General features: G+C 44.5%; 1 protein-coding gene and 1 long non-coding RNA gene across 2 annotated transcripts; both read right to left on the reverse strand.

Annotated features, from left to right (window-relative positions):
- Nucleotides 1-223: 223 nt before the first annotated feature.
- LOC133927505 (uncharacterized) lies at nt 224-6,978 on the reverse strand. Its single transcript, XM_062373989.1, has 3 exons — nt 6,737-6,978; nt 6,433-6,691; nt 224-568 (listed from the first exon to the last, which is right to left on the reverse strand). The coding sequence occupies exons 1-3, from the start codon at nt 6,976-6,978 to the stop codon at nt 224-226; spliced, it is 846 nt and encodes a 281-aa protein (XP_062229973.1).
- A 5,609-nt stretch (nt 6,979-12,587) lies between these two features.
- Nucleotides 12,588-13,524, reverse strand: LOC133927841 (uncharacterized). Its single transcript, XR_009911354.1, has 2 exons — nt 13,153-13,524; nt 12,588-13,058 (listed from the first exon to the last, which is right to left on the reverse strand). It is a non-coding gene; the product is annotated as an uncharacterized LOC133927841 (long non-coding RNA).
- Nucleotides 13,525-17,709: the final 4,185 nt, after the last annotated feature.

Here is a 17,709-nt window from a genome sequence, read left to right on the forward strand (position 1 = left end):
AGGATTTTTTTAAAAAGAAAAGAAACTGTAAAGTATACTTTGATAGGTCGTTTCCTTTAATGCAGTTTTAGTCAGTACAGGTGATTGTCTCAATTAGCAACAACCAAATTTATGAACAAAATCACACCGATCGATCGATCGATCGATCACCATCACTACAATGTCTATAATGACAGCGAAAAAGAATCATCGCAGGGTGTCAGGGCAGGGCAGCTACTGATGACTAATGCGACACGATGGTCTCGAAGCAGTCGATCCCATCGAACTCCGGCGCGAACCGTGGGGCGCGTCTCATCTCTTCCTTGTCGCCGTGCGAGCGCGAGCCCTCCTCCTTGCCCCGCTGCCGCTTCGCCTGCGCCGCCTGGTCGTCCGCGCTCCTCCGCCACGAAAGCCGGGGCCGGCGTCCGCCGAGGCTGGCGCCGGCGACGCGCTGAGGATCGAAAAGGCCAGCACCTTGTCCATGGCGGCCGACGAACCGGTGGATGGGGTCTTGGTCTCGATCGCGAGTTGTAACCTTCCTTGCTTTTGTTGCTAAACTCGCTGCGTGTTGCTTGCTCAGGTTGGTAACCTATAAGGAGACGGAGCTGGTGGAAGAGAGGATTCGCGGGCGGGGAGAAAGCGAGCGTACGCGACCCGCTCCCCTCGCGTTCGTGGGTGGTGACGCGCGCGGTCGCGTGGAAGTTACAGCTGCCTCGGCCCCTCGCGCGCAGCCACGAGTTCGTCAAAACATGTTGAAAAGAGGGAATGGTACTGTCCAGCAGCAGCAGTCGTTCGGGAGAGTTGACTCGACTCGACTATCTGTTAATATTTATGGTGATTACTATAGTAATAACTGGTTTAATAGACTACCGGCTATCAGTATATTTATTGACAAAAAGTGTTCCGATCACTATGAGCAGCGCTTCGATCACAATAAACAGCGTTTCGATCACGGTAAACAGTATTCTAACTGCAGTGAACAGTAGTCAACAGTAACTCCGATTAGTGAACAATACTATATGACCCCCGATCAGTGAAGCGATGAGTGATCACGGTTTATTTCAGCAATTAGTCTCCGGACAGGTAGAAGAGCTGATCAGATTTAAATACATAGATACGCCAAGTATGTAGTCGAATTTAAGAAGTCCGAGCTATAATAAAAGATACTGGGTAGATATATGGGAGTTTACATGGTAGATTAGAAAATATATGTTAGTTATATAAAGTTTGAAAATTAAAAGATATAGCTGAATCATATCTGTAAATTTTGTTCAGCTTTGAATTAGAAGTCATGATTTCTTACGACTAAGACATGTCACTCTTTAAATATGAGAGGGCTATGGTCGATTGAAATAATTAACCAATCGATAAAACACAATCTACGTTTCGTTTTTATCTCTTTTGCCTAGATCATGTAGTCGCATCCTTCTTTCTTCCTGCTGCTGCTACTCGTTGTTGATCTCGACAACCAAGGACAAGCCACTGGCTGATCGTGCCTTGACGGTCCCTTTTGGGTGTGATTTGCTGACGAAATCCGTCGTCACAGTGTCAGACTAGGTTTCTCAAGTACTGCTCGTCGAGTTAGTTATCATTTACCGGTTTGCTCATAAATCGGTCGCTCGTTTCTGTGAAAGCGCAATAATTATCACACGAGGTGCTCGTGTGTTGGCGTGAGGATCTATATTTTTGTGCCAACACATTTTGGCAACTCCGCTGAGGAATTGATTTCTTCAGCCATGGTGCAATATGGACTTCATTTCGCCATCCATCTATACCAAGCCCGAGGTACAATTTGTAAGTACGTTAAATAGATCTGTTAATGCTACTATACATGTATTCTCTAGTCAAGTAAGTATTGTGCAAAGACTAAATGGTAGTAACGACATGTAATATTCCATGTTAAATAATACAAGTACTCCAAATTTTAATGTTAGTAGCATGCAGTAAGAATTTGTACCTCCTAATTTATTAGTGATATTTGCATCACCTAGTGTATCACAAACTAGCATACCGATGAACAATCATTACCGCCGAATGGATATGATAGATTCAGCCAATCATTATGAGTCATCACATGTTAATAATTTTAGTAGTGCATAACAAGAAATTGGACCTCTTGATTCATCGGCAAGGGTTTTACTGTTTATGCTTACACAACAAGTTATGCATATGAACGAGATATATGGTCACAGTAATGTTGATCATTCGGTCATTTATATTGAATCACCATATGCTACATCATATGTCATTAGAATAGAGGTTGCACCCTATACTTTTTCCGCACCATATGCAACACCTAATGCGTATAATTCGGCTCCATACGTCACTTATGATTATGACCGAATAGATAAGAATTCAGAAAATATGCATATACCTCCATACAAACACTATAGCACATAGTGTATCTCCCACACTAACCCAAAGTTCCGGTATTTCTTACAATTCATTGCCGGAAACTTATTTCAGTTTTCCCACAACAAGATATATCATATGTGCAGCTTACAATATCATATTCTTGTGATACTATAAAGCTATATATTTTCAACCCAGAACAACAAACTGATTCCGCATCTACTCGGCTCACAGCCGAGCAACCTATAGGGCCTAAAAGTATTAGGGGGTGACCTGGCATGAACAGAGATGAAGCATGTAGGATATGTGAAACATTTTTTGTCTAAAAGTAGGAAATAATTAATTGATTAAGTGTGGAACATTTAGAGTTCCTATAATTCAAATGTGGAGTCAAGGTTGGTTTTAGAAAAAGAAAAGTCGTTTGTAATTGAAAGAAAAGAACAAAAGCCAACTATTGTTGAATTATCGGCTATGCTTGAAATAAAAGAAGCTATGGTGCTACCATCTGAATTTCGTGCTAAAACAATTGATTATCAAGACCAAAATAAAGGTGTTTCGGTCATGCCCATAGCTGATGTGAATAGTGGTAATAAATCTACCCTTATTGAATTATCTGAAGAAGATAATAGCGCGATTGAAGCGGAATTGCAAGAACATTGGAGGGAGCTGCTTTCGTGCTATCAGAAGACAAAACAAGATGTCATTAAGATACAAGAGTTCCCATCCATTGATACCCTGCTAAAAGAGGTACGATTTGTATCTACGTTATCTGCTCCCTAATATGATTTTATAGTTTCGATAGATAGATTTTTTGGTGATTCTATGCTTAATAATTCCTTAAGATTGGGTAGAGATGTTAATGTACAAATTGATTGTATGTTGCAAGAGAAATTTGAAATAGAGTTTGATAATGTAATATCTATACGCAAAAGACCGTATTCTGATTTTGATAATGCGGTCTCGTACCCGCGGGGGGTTTTTAAATGCTAGAGCTTGCAAAATTCATGGGTAAAGATAGTAGAATTAAATTGATGCCCGCTTCTATGCCCAAAACCCCACAAACCCGACAACCGAGACTACAAAAAGACATCTACCAACTAGCTCACCAGACGCTGAGTGAGAACCTCATCTAGCTCGGTCGAAGACCAAAGAACAAGCCACAACGCATGGCTAAACATCACCGAACATCAACACCAATTAGCCAAAAGCATTATATCTGTGAAGATGTCATGGGTGCTTGGTTGTTAGGGTGCCAATATATGTTTTAAATATGGCTTATAGTGGGGGTTACCCAAACCCTAGTTTAAAGGAAGGATGTTGTAAAGGTGGATTTCACCTCGAAGTTCGAGCAGTGAGATCGGAGTTATGTTCGAGAGCTAGTGGGTACTCCTTTGTCTAAGGGAGTGTTATGAAGGAGGATGACCTTGTTGAGGTGGACATATGTGGTTTTGGCATTGTCCAGAATATAGTATGCTCTCTAGGGCCTCAGATATGAGTGTTATCTGCTAGCAGTCAGTCTATTGACTCTGAGCTGGAGATGCAAAGGGTATTTTCTAAACTGGCTTTGTGAGTAGCAGTCTGCTGTTTACGTTAGTGGTCCTACACATGTTCTATTTGGAGTGATGAAGGTCGGTGCCTGCAAGGCCAAGACATAGTTGTTGATCAGTTCGTGAAGTGTTCTCTCGTGCTCATGTGGCAAACCCCTTTGTGTTTAATGTGGGGGATCCGTCTGCTCCGAAGGGGGAAGAAAAGTTTATGCTTGACCCGTAGGTGTGTTGGTGTTGTTTAGGGTATGTCGTCAAGGTTGTGGCCTATAGAATCATGATGTGATGTTATATCATCTTGCCATTGTTGAAAGTGGTTGTTGAGCCCAACATTTTTCGCTCATTGAGTGGATTCCGAGGTTAAGGGTGGTCCGAACCTTTCCTGGCCAAGTAGCTAAAGGTATCTCCAGAGCTTGTTGTGGCATACCCTTGAGTGGTTCTTCGTGCGTAGTCTGAGCTAAGGTTTTCTTCCTTGTTGGCTCTCATGGAGCGAGTGGAGCTGAAGAAGTAATTGTCTAGTGTCTGGCTTACAACAATGGCATGGATCTTCATTAGTTGCTCCAGTTCTTTTGCTAGAATAGAGGCCATTTGGGATATGTCTAGGTGGGTTTGCACGTTGAAAGGTTGTCTCTACCAGGAGGAAGAACCAGCTTTCTTGTAAATCATTACTTTGGGTGCTAGGCAGGGGCGTGGAGAAGAGCAGAGAGGAGTAGAGTGAAGAATGACAGAGAGAAGGGGGCTGGCCAGGAAGAAAGAATAAACGAAGAAAGAATAAAGGAAAGAAATAAAGAAGAAAGGAAAGAAGAAAGAAGAAAGAAGAAAAAGAAAGAAGGAAGAAGAAGAAGAAAGAAGAAGAAGAAGAAAGGAGGAGAAGATGATTTTTCATGAGTTCGCTGGTTTTCGTTGTCGTTTTGTGTTTCCGCCCCAAAGATAATCTCTTCATAGTCCTTATATGCTTGTGGTTAGTAGGGATCGATCGTTTTCCATCGTCTGGTTAGTGTGTTAGTCGATCTAGTACGTGCAGCGACTTAAATTGGAAATTGAGGGGCGAGTTTGTGAGGAGTGGTCGTAGAAAGGTTGGGATAGCACAAACAACCAAATATCCGAAGATGAGCATATGTGGGTTTTGTGCCATAGATTAATTCAAACGGATTGCGACTGTTGATGGATGACGATGGTCAACGATTGAGGTTGTGTGTCGCCATGGCGAGGGCCTCGTCCCAGTAAGATGGCAGCATGTGAGCATGAAGCAAAAGGGTTCGCACCATGTTATTGATGGTGTGAAGTGCTCGTTCAGCCTTGCCTGTTTTGCGGTGAGGTGTACGAACACGAGAGGCGCGGGAGGATGCCACGAGAATCTAAGAACTGAGTTGTGGCATGATTAACGAATTATGTGTCATTATCTGTTTGGATTATTTTTAAGGGAAGACCGAACTGTGTGTGGACAAAGTGAGAGAAGGCAATGATGTGTTGGTAGACTTCGGATTTTTTCTGGAGAGGAAAGGTTTGGCAAAAATGCGAAAAATCATCAATAATCAAGAGATAATATTGATAGCCGGAAGTTCTAGCAACAGGTGATGTCTATACATCACAATGAATTAACTCAAAGGGCGTAGTAGTGAGCAAGTTGGAAGAAACAAAAGGAAGACACACATGTTTGCCTAGCTGACAGGCATGGCACAATGAACGATCTAGCTTATTGGATGAAATAAGAGATGATTTATTGAGTGTGTCGAGGATGGCATGACCGGGATGGTCAAGTCGTTGATGCCAAAGGGTGGACGTTGTGGCAAGGTACGCATGGGGGGCGACAATGGAGGCGGCCAAGGACAAAGTGTAGAGGTCACCGACACTATTGCAGCGAAGAATCACGCGATGGGTTCTGAGGTCCTTGACAAAAAAAGCTAAGAGGGTCAAATTCAATAGAACAGTTATTGTCACGTGTAAACTAACGAACAGAGAGAAGATTTTGAACTAGGGATGGCACAACAAGGACGTTGTTCAAAAGAAATTTGGAGGAATTGGTATGGAGAATAGAATGACCACGAGAGATAACAGGGATAGAGGATCCGTTGCCAACAATAACAATAGAATGAGAGGGAGGGAGATGGGACAGGAGGATACCATCAATCGACGCCATGTGTGAAGTGGCGCCAGTTTTCCATGACCCAGTTGCCTTGTTGAAGAGCGAGCTGGTTCATAGCAGTGATGAGACCAGCCTAGTCCTAAGTTTGCGCGGTTGGTAAAGATACCTACGCCGGCGCGAAGACAGCATGCGCCTGAGGGTATGGCTCGAGGATGCTGGTGCTTGGAGGAGCACGGACATAGGGGACGCCAGGAGCAGTGAACCCCTGGTTGAAGCAGAACCATGGGCCGGTGGGCTACGGAGTGGGGCCACGCGACGACAAGGATGAACCGGCGTTGTTCTTGTCACGATGGTTCTTGCCGTCACACTTGGTGTCGTGGCTACCGTCGTCGCTAGACAAAGAGGGGGAAGTCCACCCGGGCCGCAAGGCGTGGTTGGTGTAGACGCGACAAGGGTGGTGTCAGCAGCGACCTTGACTTCATTTGCCAGGCGAAGCTCCTTCAAGGTGAGCATGGAGCATGCCTTGGCGAAGGAGGGGAATGGTGTCAAGTTGGCGATGTCGTCCGCGGTGTTGGAGAAGCGAGAGTTGAGACCGCGAAGCATGTTGAGGATGAGCTGTGGTTCGAAGACGGAGTGGCCAACATCGCGTAGGGAATCAGCCAATGTTTTGAGGCGTTGGCAGTAGTCGAAGATGGAGAGATCACCTTGAAACATTGAGTGGAATTCGTTGCTAAGGAAGATGGCACGAGATTCCTTGTTGTCGCATAATAGCTACTTGATGGTGACCCGGAGAGCGCGTGCGTGTTGGTTCAGTTCCATGGTGATGTCGAGGACATCGTCGCTGATGGAGCTATACATCCAGCTGCGAACAACACAGTTGGCCTGAGCCCACTGTGCACCCTCTGGTTTCGCCGGAGTGGAGCCGTCGATCTGCACCATGAGCCCAAACTTGCCGCACATGGACTCAAAGGAGGAGGACCACTTGCTGTAGTTGGGGCACTTGGAGTCGAGGACCATCGAAACGTGTGACTTGATGGCGACGGTGCAGAATGGGTTGATGCATCAAGGTTGGCGGTGTGGCAACAACCAGGGCAACGGAGGGGGCAGCACCAGTACCAGCACCTGTGCTAGTGAGCGACATGAGGGCAGCGCTAGGTGGGAGGCAGCGGAAGAGATCAAGACATGATTGTCTCTGATACCATGTAGAGAATAAGAGAGAGGGAATAGATGCAAATCACCACACAAGCCAATGGCTAGAGTGGCCTTTCATATATACCCTGATTGAGCCAGCATTAGGAAGTTACAGATCCTCAATTAGAGAAACTAAACTATGAAGGTTACAACTGTACAAATATATCTCTAATACCATTGCCGCGGAGCTCTGGCCAGTGTCCATCGCGTCGCGCGCGGCCGTCAATATGTGGACCAAACACCACGCACTCGCCGTGCACCGCGCGCGCTCTCCGGTGAGGGGCAGGTGCAGCCGCCGCCTGGACTTGCGATTGGCTTGGCCACGCGCGAGGAGACCGGCAGGCGTGAGAGTGTGAGGTCCCGCCCCCGACCATCCCGGCCGGCCGGCCCATCCATCAAGCCGTGCGTGTGCAGATCGAAGCAAGCGCAACGATGGTCGTCGAGAGTCCAAGCATGAACATTTTAAAGGGTAAATTAAGTTTTAGTTAAAACTCAAAAGTTAATCCTCCGGCGGTCTTTTGCATATACAAGCGATCGACACAACATAGCCATAAATTGAGCAGCTAGCAACGTGTATATATATCATCCAGATAGCAGGGTTGTACTTGTACGTACCTGGCAAAACACCCGATCGACGTACGTGACGGGTTGATCTCATGCACCAAACTGTGTTTGACTGAGTGACCGGTCGATGTTGAAGCTAAAGACAGTCGCAGGGCAACTCTCCTTCGGCAGGGTGTCCGATCCGATCCGTTGAGGCTAAAGACCGAGCTGATCCATGCAAGTATTTATGCACACGTAGCTAGTGTATTTGATCTTCAGTGGTTAGAGTCTTTGTGGTAGAACATATCCTCCCGTAAGCCGTAGTCTCGATACGTGTGTTCACATTTATAAAATGGTTATGTAATTTACTTGTTGAATGTCGAATTAAGAGCTGGAGGGGAGTATAGTGTAGTATCCAAACACACTAGCTAGCGAAGTAATAAATTATACGTACATGCAAGGCAGCCGAACGAAGTATCCAAACACACTAGCTAGCTATCAGGAAACTCATGGATGATCGAAGAGAGGCTTAGCTAGCTAGGTAATAAACTACACATGCAAGGCAGCCGAACGAAGGCGAAGAGTGGTTGCATCATTGCATGCACGCGCATATATATGCATGGACGATAGCTCGGTCGTCTTACCTGATCGATCGCCCATCGATGGTCACCTGCCAGAGGAGAGTTGCCTACTACTGTCTTCAGCTGGTACTGTCAGTCCATCAGGCTGCAGTCAGCTGCGCGCATGCATGCAAGGATCTCTCTCCATCTCTCCGTACCGTCGTCGATCTCTAGCTCTTCCACTTCGCTCCCATGCAAATCCTCCTGCTTCCTCGCCTTCGTCTTCGCGACATCTGGGCCCCTCTTATAGCCACAGCGGCCTGCATGCTCTCGTCTCCGGAGCATAGCCAGCGGCATATGCCGTTGGGTGAGACTGTGAGAGATACACTGCGACTTGCCCCATCGTTTGTACCATGGATATCCTTCCCTCCGATTCCTCCGGACCAGCAACTTTATCCCATTCCCCGGCCATGATGAGGACTTCGGTGATTTGGAGAATCCGGTGGTCGATCGGTCGGTGTGCAGCCACAGTCGACCGGGGATGGCTCAGCTGCAGGCTCATCGCTTATGTTGTCAAGCATCTTGCCCGCCCATGTCGTTGTACATGTGTCTGCCTTTGCGTGGTCGCGTTTAGGCAGCATCGGTCGTCTTCCCTCTTCAATGCGCCGCATGCATCTAGAGTACCCAAGACCCTTGAGTTACTCTGAATTAATTAGACGATCAACCTGATCACAAGTCCATAACTAGCTAAGTGGGCAAGGTTGCTTAAAGAAAGAGCTAATTGGGCATGGTGGAATGTCACAAACTCCATGAGACATTGGAATATCACAAACTCCTGGGTATCACCATTGATTTGCAGAAGGGATCTCCTGCATTTCCTGGAGAAAACATACATTCAGACTTTAGAACATATGCAGCCAACCACCGGTGTCTTACTGGGAGCTTCATTTGCCTCTTTGTAGGAACGAGAATGGCGACCAGAGGAGGTGAATAGGCGTCTCAACAAATTTTTTTTGAAATAGATGATCTTTTCCTATTTCTCATCCAACGCACCTCAAAACACTCAAGTGAAAGCAAAAGAATTAAAAAGACAAAGCAAGAAGACTACTTTCATGACAACATGACTCCACAGATGAAATATGAACCATATGTTCTATTCAGGACTATTTCATATGTCTTTGTGCACAAAAACTCGTAACTTCCAAAGAAACTAAATAAGATGGACACCGGACAAGGTTATCCTCCAAGATGATAGTCTAGTGGCAAGGGGACTCAAGACCCGCTCAAATACATGAGTATGTGAGTATTTAAGTCACTAGCATCAAGAAAAAAAACCCTGCAAAGGTGAAATATTGCAGCTCAAAGAAAAAGGTCACCGGGCAAGAAACCTCTCCAAGTTGATGATCTAGAGGCAAGGGTACTCAAGACCCATGAGCATACACTCGTATGTGAGTTTTTATGCCTCTAGCAATAAGAAGAATGATCTCACAAGGTGCTGAAATTTCAGCCCAAAAGTCAAAACGAAAATCAAAACCGAAAATCGAAAAACTTGCAAACTTGCAAAGGAACCAATAGAGGGAAACTAGAAGGAGGGGAATTCAAGCATATGCAAAAACATAAATTTAATTACTCAAAAAGATCAGCCCTATTTTAAACGGATTACAAAGATTTATCTCTCAAAACTCTCACATATTACATAGGCTAAGCACTCATCATTCTCTCTTATAAAACCCTAGCTCTAAGGCTCTCAAATGAGTGGCACAAGGGGGCTCAAGTGGCTGGTTCAAAGCTCTCTAGCCCCACCCCTCTATTTATAGACCTAGAAAACTTGGCCCTTAAGTTTCCTAGATTTTTCCCAAAATACCCCTCTCTTGTAGTGCACTCCTACCTACCACTGAGGGTATTTTGGTTCATTTTCTTCTTCATTCATCGGACGGCCGCGTCACCTTCACGACTTAGCTTCGCCTCAACGCAAGCTTCGCGATGGTGCCACATACTCCTACAGTCCTCCCACGGTTTTGAGGCCAAACCGCGAAACCGCCTGCACGCTTCTCAAAGCGTGACTCACTGCCTTGCTTACACCTTAAGCAAGCGCTTCGATGTCAACGCGTGTACTCCGTCATGCGATCCTGACCACCGGCAAGTCTCTCCCGCTCTCGATCCTTCGGGCAGCTTTGTCACTTGCACCGGTATCCCTTTCGCTTGACTTTGTCAACACACCGTCTCCATCCGCCTTCAATGCTTTACTTGACCTCCACGTGTTCAGCTAGGATCACCCTTGACTCCGCCCAGCCTCCTTGATCGTCTGGCACCAAACACTCCGTTTGGCCCCGATCATCCCGCCATCGACTGCCAAGTTGCATCCATCACCTGCACACTATGAGACAAGCAAACACATATCTCCAACTCCAATTTCAATTAGTCCATAATCATTATGCTCAAATGAAATCTCAAATCAATTTGCAGTTGAAATGTTCAGACTTTCTGCACATCTGAACTACCCATATATTATTGGGCAGACTTAACTGAAACTCTGCTTGCTGTTGGTTTGTTGCCTAGTTGCAGATTGTGAATCTTGCTAGAAATTTGTAAAGAAGTTTTAGTTTTGACTAACGCAACCCTGGGGTTCACATAGACAGAAAGAAGAAGCAAAGCAAGTGTCATATAATTCTCGAGTCTTGATAGGGTAGCGTACTTCATGAGCATGGCAAAGGCAACCAGCTCACTCCCCTCGCACTACCATATCATGCACATTAACTTTAGTGTATAGCACCCTTAGGTTTGCTAAGGTAGGACCCACGTGGGGTGCTACGTTAGCACAAAATGCTCCAATGTTTAGGACTACTCACATCCAAAATAGGACCTACACTCAGTTGGAGCTTCATTTGCTGGCTGATGGCATGTTTGCCGGTTCTAAAACCTGAAAGGAAATCTTCAGGCTTTCTGCACATCTGAGCTACCCATGTCTGATTGGCAGCCGTTTTACTAGTGCGCAATGTTACAGACCAAAGAATGTGTTTACTGAAACTCTGCTTTTTGTCTACTTGCAGGTTGTGATTCTTGCTAGAAAATTCTGAAAAGTTTTCCTGTTGTCTACTTGCAATGGCAGCCATACCATGCATGACACTTCCACTAGGAGTCACGAAGCAAGCTCACCCTGAAGCTCCGGGTCCTCGCCGTTGCACGCTCTGCGTCGCGTCCTACCTCCTCACCGCTTGGACGCGACCCCACCGCGCGCCTCTCTCCTCCCAAGCAACGTTACACCTGCTCGTAGAAAGTCACCACCCTCGACACCTCGGAGCACACGCCGTGGCTGTGGCCACCCGCAGGCGCGCCAAGCCGAGCGGCATTGCCCGTGGCGTGCGCAACAGGAGCAGAAAAAGGTTGCGTTGCCAGGTGCCGACGCCGCTTGCGGTGGGGAGTCCCGCCGGGGCTCTCAGCGTCGAGGCCAGGTCAACCTCCTCTCGATAGCTTCGCTCGCCGGCGGTGGCATTGGTCGGCGCACGGCGCATCCGAGAGTGGTCGTTATTTCATTTATCGACCAGGCCGGTCGGTATTTCATTTACCGTCCACTCCATGGGCAACGGACAGCCCTCCGATCTATATCTCGCGTCTAGGATTGAGCAGGAGACACCCGATACAAAACGCATTCTGTAGCAAACCGTCATCCCACTTCTCTGCTTCTCCAGCCTCGCCGCCGCCCTCCGGCGAGCTCCTGATTTGCTCTAATCAAAGTTTTGCCCTTTGCTCTTCCAGGCTGGTTGCACATTCTTAGACTATTTATACAGCTTGTGTTTGCGTTACTTCGGTTCGTCGTCAGGCTACGTCATGCCACATTCCAAGACCATTTGTACCAACCTTGTCGAATTGGGCTCTTTCTTCTCTTCTGCATTACTTGCGGACGCGGGCCGTTGCAGCGGCACCGCCTGTGCGCTGCGCCCCGGCGTGCTGCTCGGAGCGCACGACGGCATGGCATGGCTGCTACGCCCCCCGTGTGCGCGCCAGGCGTACCGCGAGCGGCACTGCCTGCGGCGCCGGCGGGGTGCCAAGGCTCTCTTCGTCGAGTACCGCTAGCGCTGTGCTCCTCTCCCTTGCTTCCCTCGTCGAGTACCGGTAGTAATCAGCTATCAAGAACGTTTTGAGTACCAGCACCTAATGAAGAGATACTAGTTTATCACAAAGGCCGAAGCAACAGCCATGCATAGGGCATCGCATCCCTCCATGGCCGAACTCTCAACGGTGACTGGTCGAGACAGCTCAAGGTCTGGCAGCAAGCAGCCAAGAGATACCGATACCAGTAGCTGATCGATGTACTCATGTACAGCATGCGGATACGGAATCATGATCGAGATTGAGCACAACATCCACCGACCCGATAACAAACAAGAGAACGGAGAGGGATCAAAATTTTGCAGGGCAAGGCCCGGTTCAGCTGCTGCAGATCAATTTACAGCAATCAAATCGATGAGCATACAAGACGAGACTGCCCCTTCGGGCAATGGCAACGTTGGCTTCATTTCCTCTACGGAACGGATGGTGGTGACAGATACACCATAGAACGCCATCAGAAGAGCGAGTTGTACGTCAGGAAAGTGCATGGGATGGACGCGCCGCAGATCACCAGAGACGGCAGCAGGGTGATGTTGAGGAGCTTCCCGACGCCCAGGTAGCCCGCCGCAGTGATCGTGCAGTCGGCGACCACCCTTGCCAAGGTCCCGGCCTCCGTCGAGAGGCGGTCACCGTTGTACGAGCCACGGGAGAGGCGGGACGACATCACGCTTGATAGGAGGGAGAGGTTGACGCCTGCAATTGCCAATAAGATGGGATAATTTGTTCAGTGCCAAAGAGAAGCATACTATGAAGCGCCATGAATTTCGGAGAAGAATGGATTTCTCACCTTCAAGAACTTCAGCAGACACAAATGTGACCAGTCCTGAGACGACGTACCGGACAACAGAGTATTTACTCGTAACTTTGAAGCTGAAATTAATGCCTACTAGCAATGTGATTTGAGATGCCTGTTCCCAATCCCTCAGTACTTGCTGGGGATTCAAACAAATTCTCAGAAAAAAGGTACAGAAGCAAATCAAGGAAAAAGTGGTTAATTTAGCATAATGACATCCTGATACCTTTACTGACGGAGTAGCTGAACCAATAGATGTCGCAGTCCTGCGAGAATCTTCTGCTGCTTCCTCACTGTCATCAACTTCTTCATCTTCATCTTCATTTTATTTACCCAATTCGTGCTTCACGTGAATGTAAACATGGAGAGAGGGAGAGAGGGAGATTTTTCAGAGGCAGGCATGGGTGCCCACGAATTTGCTCTGCAATGCAACAAAACCGGCGTCTCTTTACTCAATGCACTCGTACAGCTCCGATTTTTCCTCTTTTGAACTCTTTTCCCCGCTTTTTCCGGACATCCCGGTCCCACCTTCCTCGAGACAACTTTCTCCAGCAGCTAGGGCTGTCAAAAAATTTAAAGCTCGCGAGCTCATCTTAAAATGAGCTAAACTCGAGTCTCAACTCAACTAGGACTCACCAGTCTCACGAGCTCGAACTCAATAAGACTGATAAAAATCAAGTTAATAAATATTATGATTTTTATTTAAATTTAACGTCTTACTTAGTTTATATAACTTTGTTATGTATCTCTAAGTACCAAGGAGATATTGTAATGGTCAGAAAGAAGAGATCGTTTTCAAACCTATCTAGATAATTATATCATAACAAACAACTAAGATGACACGACCTACTTGAGCTTTCTGCCATTAACAGGCTTAGACGAGTCTGACTCGTAGCCGAGCTCGAGCTCGCCCCTAAGCTCGACTGCTATTGTATGCTCGTTCTAGCTTGGTTTGATTTTTTTTTTTTGAGCTCGAGCCTGACAGGTCATTGACAGCCTAGTTAGTATATATTTGTTTTTTTACCGTAATGTCATTTTTTGTCAAACTTTATTTAAAATGTAATTATCGTTTTGTCTGTCATATTTCAGATAAGATTGGACTAGAACGTGAATCTAGCACAGGAAGGGTAAATTGTAGCACACGAGAACTATGGCACAAAGTAAAAGTTGCCGAAGGAAGTACTGCCAAAGTTTGGCAAACTGTGATAGGCAACCATCATGCTGCTACACATCAGCCAGCGTTTCCTTCCCGCCAAGCAACGAGACAGCCGGTGCGCACCCATCCATGACGCAGCCGATCCGTGCCGTCCACTGACGTGGAACTAGCTTTGAGATCCGAGCGCGCGCGCGCTGCCCTGGGCCCAGTGGGCCCCGTTAGGAAAAATATCAGCGTAGATGGCCCACATGTCAGCATCCCAACAGCGGCGTGTGTGCGGCCGCAGGGAACCTGACAATCGGGTCCCGCTGACAGCTGGGCAATAACGATGCCTCATGTACTACTCGACAGCGCGGGCGCGCGCACTTTGCCCGCCCTTTTTACTCGCCCCTTCCGTGCTGGGAGTAAAATGTGGTGTGGCCACTGGCCACAAAGCGCAGTGGTTGTTTTGCAGTGCACGGATGGTTGGAATCCATCAATTCGATCCATCTTTTGTGGGTGTGTTTGGTTCCGTAATGAAGTTTTATATAGTTCTATTGTACAAGTAGAATGAGTAAAATTATATTTACTAGCGTATCAATCCGTGTGACTGTACAGGCTAGAAATTTATCTTACGGTTGAATTATAGATATTTGCATTAATAATGATTGTATGCTAAGATACATCAACTATTTATATTTAAATGTTAGAATATAAAATATAAATATAATTTTTATTCATAATATTGGAATCATGTTTATTATTTGTGAATAGATCTAATTTATAATTTTCATTTTATGTGTTATGCAAATTGATTTTTATTTGTTTCTTGATTTTTTAAAATTATTATTATTTTTAATGTCGTCACCGTATCTCATATTATTTTTTTGGAAATACATTATAAATTCTTTGATATTATTTTTGTGTGATAATCCGTAATATGTTTGCGTTATGTTGTTTTAATTTTGTAATGTTTGATTATAATTGATTTGGAAAAGTGTGTTGATTGCTAACGTAGCTAAGTTAGAGTTTGCTAACGTAATCTTATTGGACAAATGATATCTGCAACAAAAAGGGAAGGAAAGGCAAGACAAGAAGTAGTTTTGGAGCTGGACTCTATAATTTGTTTTTTAATCTTCTATGCTGTTTCGTCTATTTATTAATCTATGGTCATAGTTAATCAATCAATTAATTCGACGGTTAGATGTTTTGCTTTTTTATGGTAATTTCTAGGATTTTCTTATGATTAACGTGAAGGCATCAAAATGAGCCTCCAATTAGTAAATATAAGATTGATGAATATTTATTTGAGAGTATCTTTCTGGACAGTTATATTTATTGATGGATATTTATTTAAGTGTACCTATGATAAACCTACAGAGCTGAGTTTTTACTGTAGCTGATGCCGCATGAGTTAATAAAAAATTGATATTATGATAAATTACTTATAAAAAATAATTTTATAATATTAATAAGTAGGTCTGTCCATATAAACCGATATATCAAATTAGGGTACGAAGCGGAGCTCTAATCCCCTAACATAATAAGACTGTATAATTGTATTTACCGGATCAGAATACAACAGTAAAAGTACACAGTCAAACAGTATTCTTTTGGATTCAGGAGGGAAGGGATACTTGAACCAAACACACCCTGTGCGTTCACTGTTCAGTCTGTCTCACCAGAAGCATGTTGAAACATGGAATTTTACAGTAGGCACCATTTGAAGAGTCAAAATTGCATGGGAATGTGGACACAAGGACCCATGCAAAAGTTAGCAGAACAACCCACATTCCATTGAGCCCCACAGGAAACGGACATTTTGGGATTTTAGACAACAGACACCGCCGTATTTGCGAAAATAGACAATATGTTGACGTATTTACAAATTTAGCATCCGTATTCGAAACCTCAAACGCCGAAAACTGACTTTCGGTAACTCAGAATCCGAAAACAGCCCGACCCCACAATTTTCGGCAATTCAGTTGCCGAATACGGCACTGTTCACCGTATTCAGCAACTCAGTTGCCGAAAACACTGTAAACAGTGCCGTATTCGGCAACTGAGTTGCCGAATACGGCCTCTGCATGCGTCGGCGCCCGGAAGAAGCTAGCAAGCAAAAGTGTATAAAAGTGCATGTTTTTTATTTAATTCACGATTTGTTTTGAAAATACAAAAATAGTCCAAAAATTCTAAATGTTTTCATGATCAAACTAGAGATCACAAGCAACCCATTTTAATTAGTTTGGTCCAAAAAGCCCGAGCCAATATTTAATTAGAATTCTCCAAATAAATCAACTTTTATAAATTCTAGCAATATTTAATGCCTCAAATAATTTCTAAAAATCTAGAAAAATTCACTAATATTGTTATAATGTGATATACTAATTTATAAAAATATTTTCATCCCTATGTTATTTGGTGAAAAAGTGAGTTCCTTTGTAATGCTTCGTTTATATGTATTTTTATCATTTCATGTGATATTCTCTTTTTAATTCAATTTGAATAAAAATAATGCAACATGCACAAAATTTTGGTTCTCATATTAATATTAAGCCTTTGTAATGCTCCATTTATATTTTTTTTATCATTTCATGCCAAATTATCTTTTTAATTCAATTTGAATAAAAAATTCAAACATGCACAAAACTTTGGTTCTCAGATTAATATTAAAGCCTTTGTGATGCTCTATTTATATGCATTTTTTATCATTTCATGTCCTGTCAAAGGTATTATTTTTTTATTTTGATGTGTTACCTTCTTTGTTCACTTGCTCCATAGTTTCATCAACCAGTAGGATCTTCAAATGATATTTCATATTATTGCTGTTCCTCACACCATGCTCAAGTTGTGTTCTTTTATTAGATATATTCTACTAGTGCTTGATGGTATCTGTTTTTTTCACCAGTCTGGTTTGTTACCCTGTTTCATGCTATTAAACTTTTACCACCTTTTTGCATTGCCACAGGTGGTGCTCTCAAGCCAACAGATGTTGACCAACTGTGGGTTCATGTTACATGCGCCTGGTTTCAACCTAAAGTCTCTTTTCTAGTTGATGCGACAATGGAGCCAACAATGGGCATACTGAGCATCCCTGTAGAGTACTTTAAGAAGGTTAATACTTTGATTTGGTATTTTCTCAATTTTGTGCAAGATATTTACTGTCTGTGCTTATTTGTTCAAATCTCACTTAATCTTTGTTAACGTGATGCTTTCATGTCAACTCCAGACATGCGTTATATGCAAGCAGATACATGGTGCCTGCACCCAGTGCTGGAAATGCTCTACTTATTACCATGCAATGTGTGCATCAAGAGCGGGATATCGCATGGAGGTAGACTGCTTCTGTCACATTTTGTGATGGACATTTATGATGACAATTTTGTTTGTTTATCCATTTTTATAATTAATTCAGC

Source organism: Phragmites australis, chromosome 8 (genome assembly GCF_958298935.1).
Source record: "Phragmites australis chromosome 8, lpPhrAust1.1, whole genome shotgun sequence".
Taxonomy (NCBI): Eukaryota; Viridiplantae; Streptophyta; class Magnoliopsida; order Poales; family Poaceae; genus Phragmites; species Phragmites australis.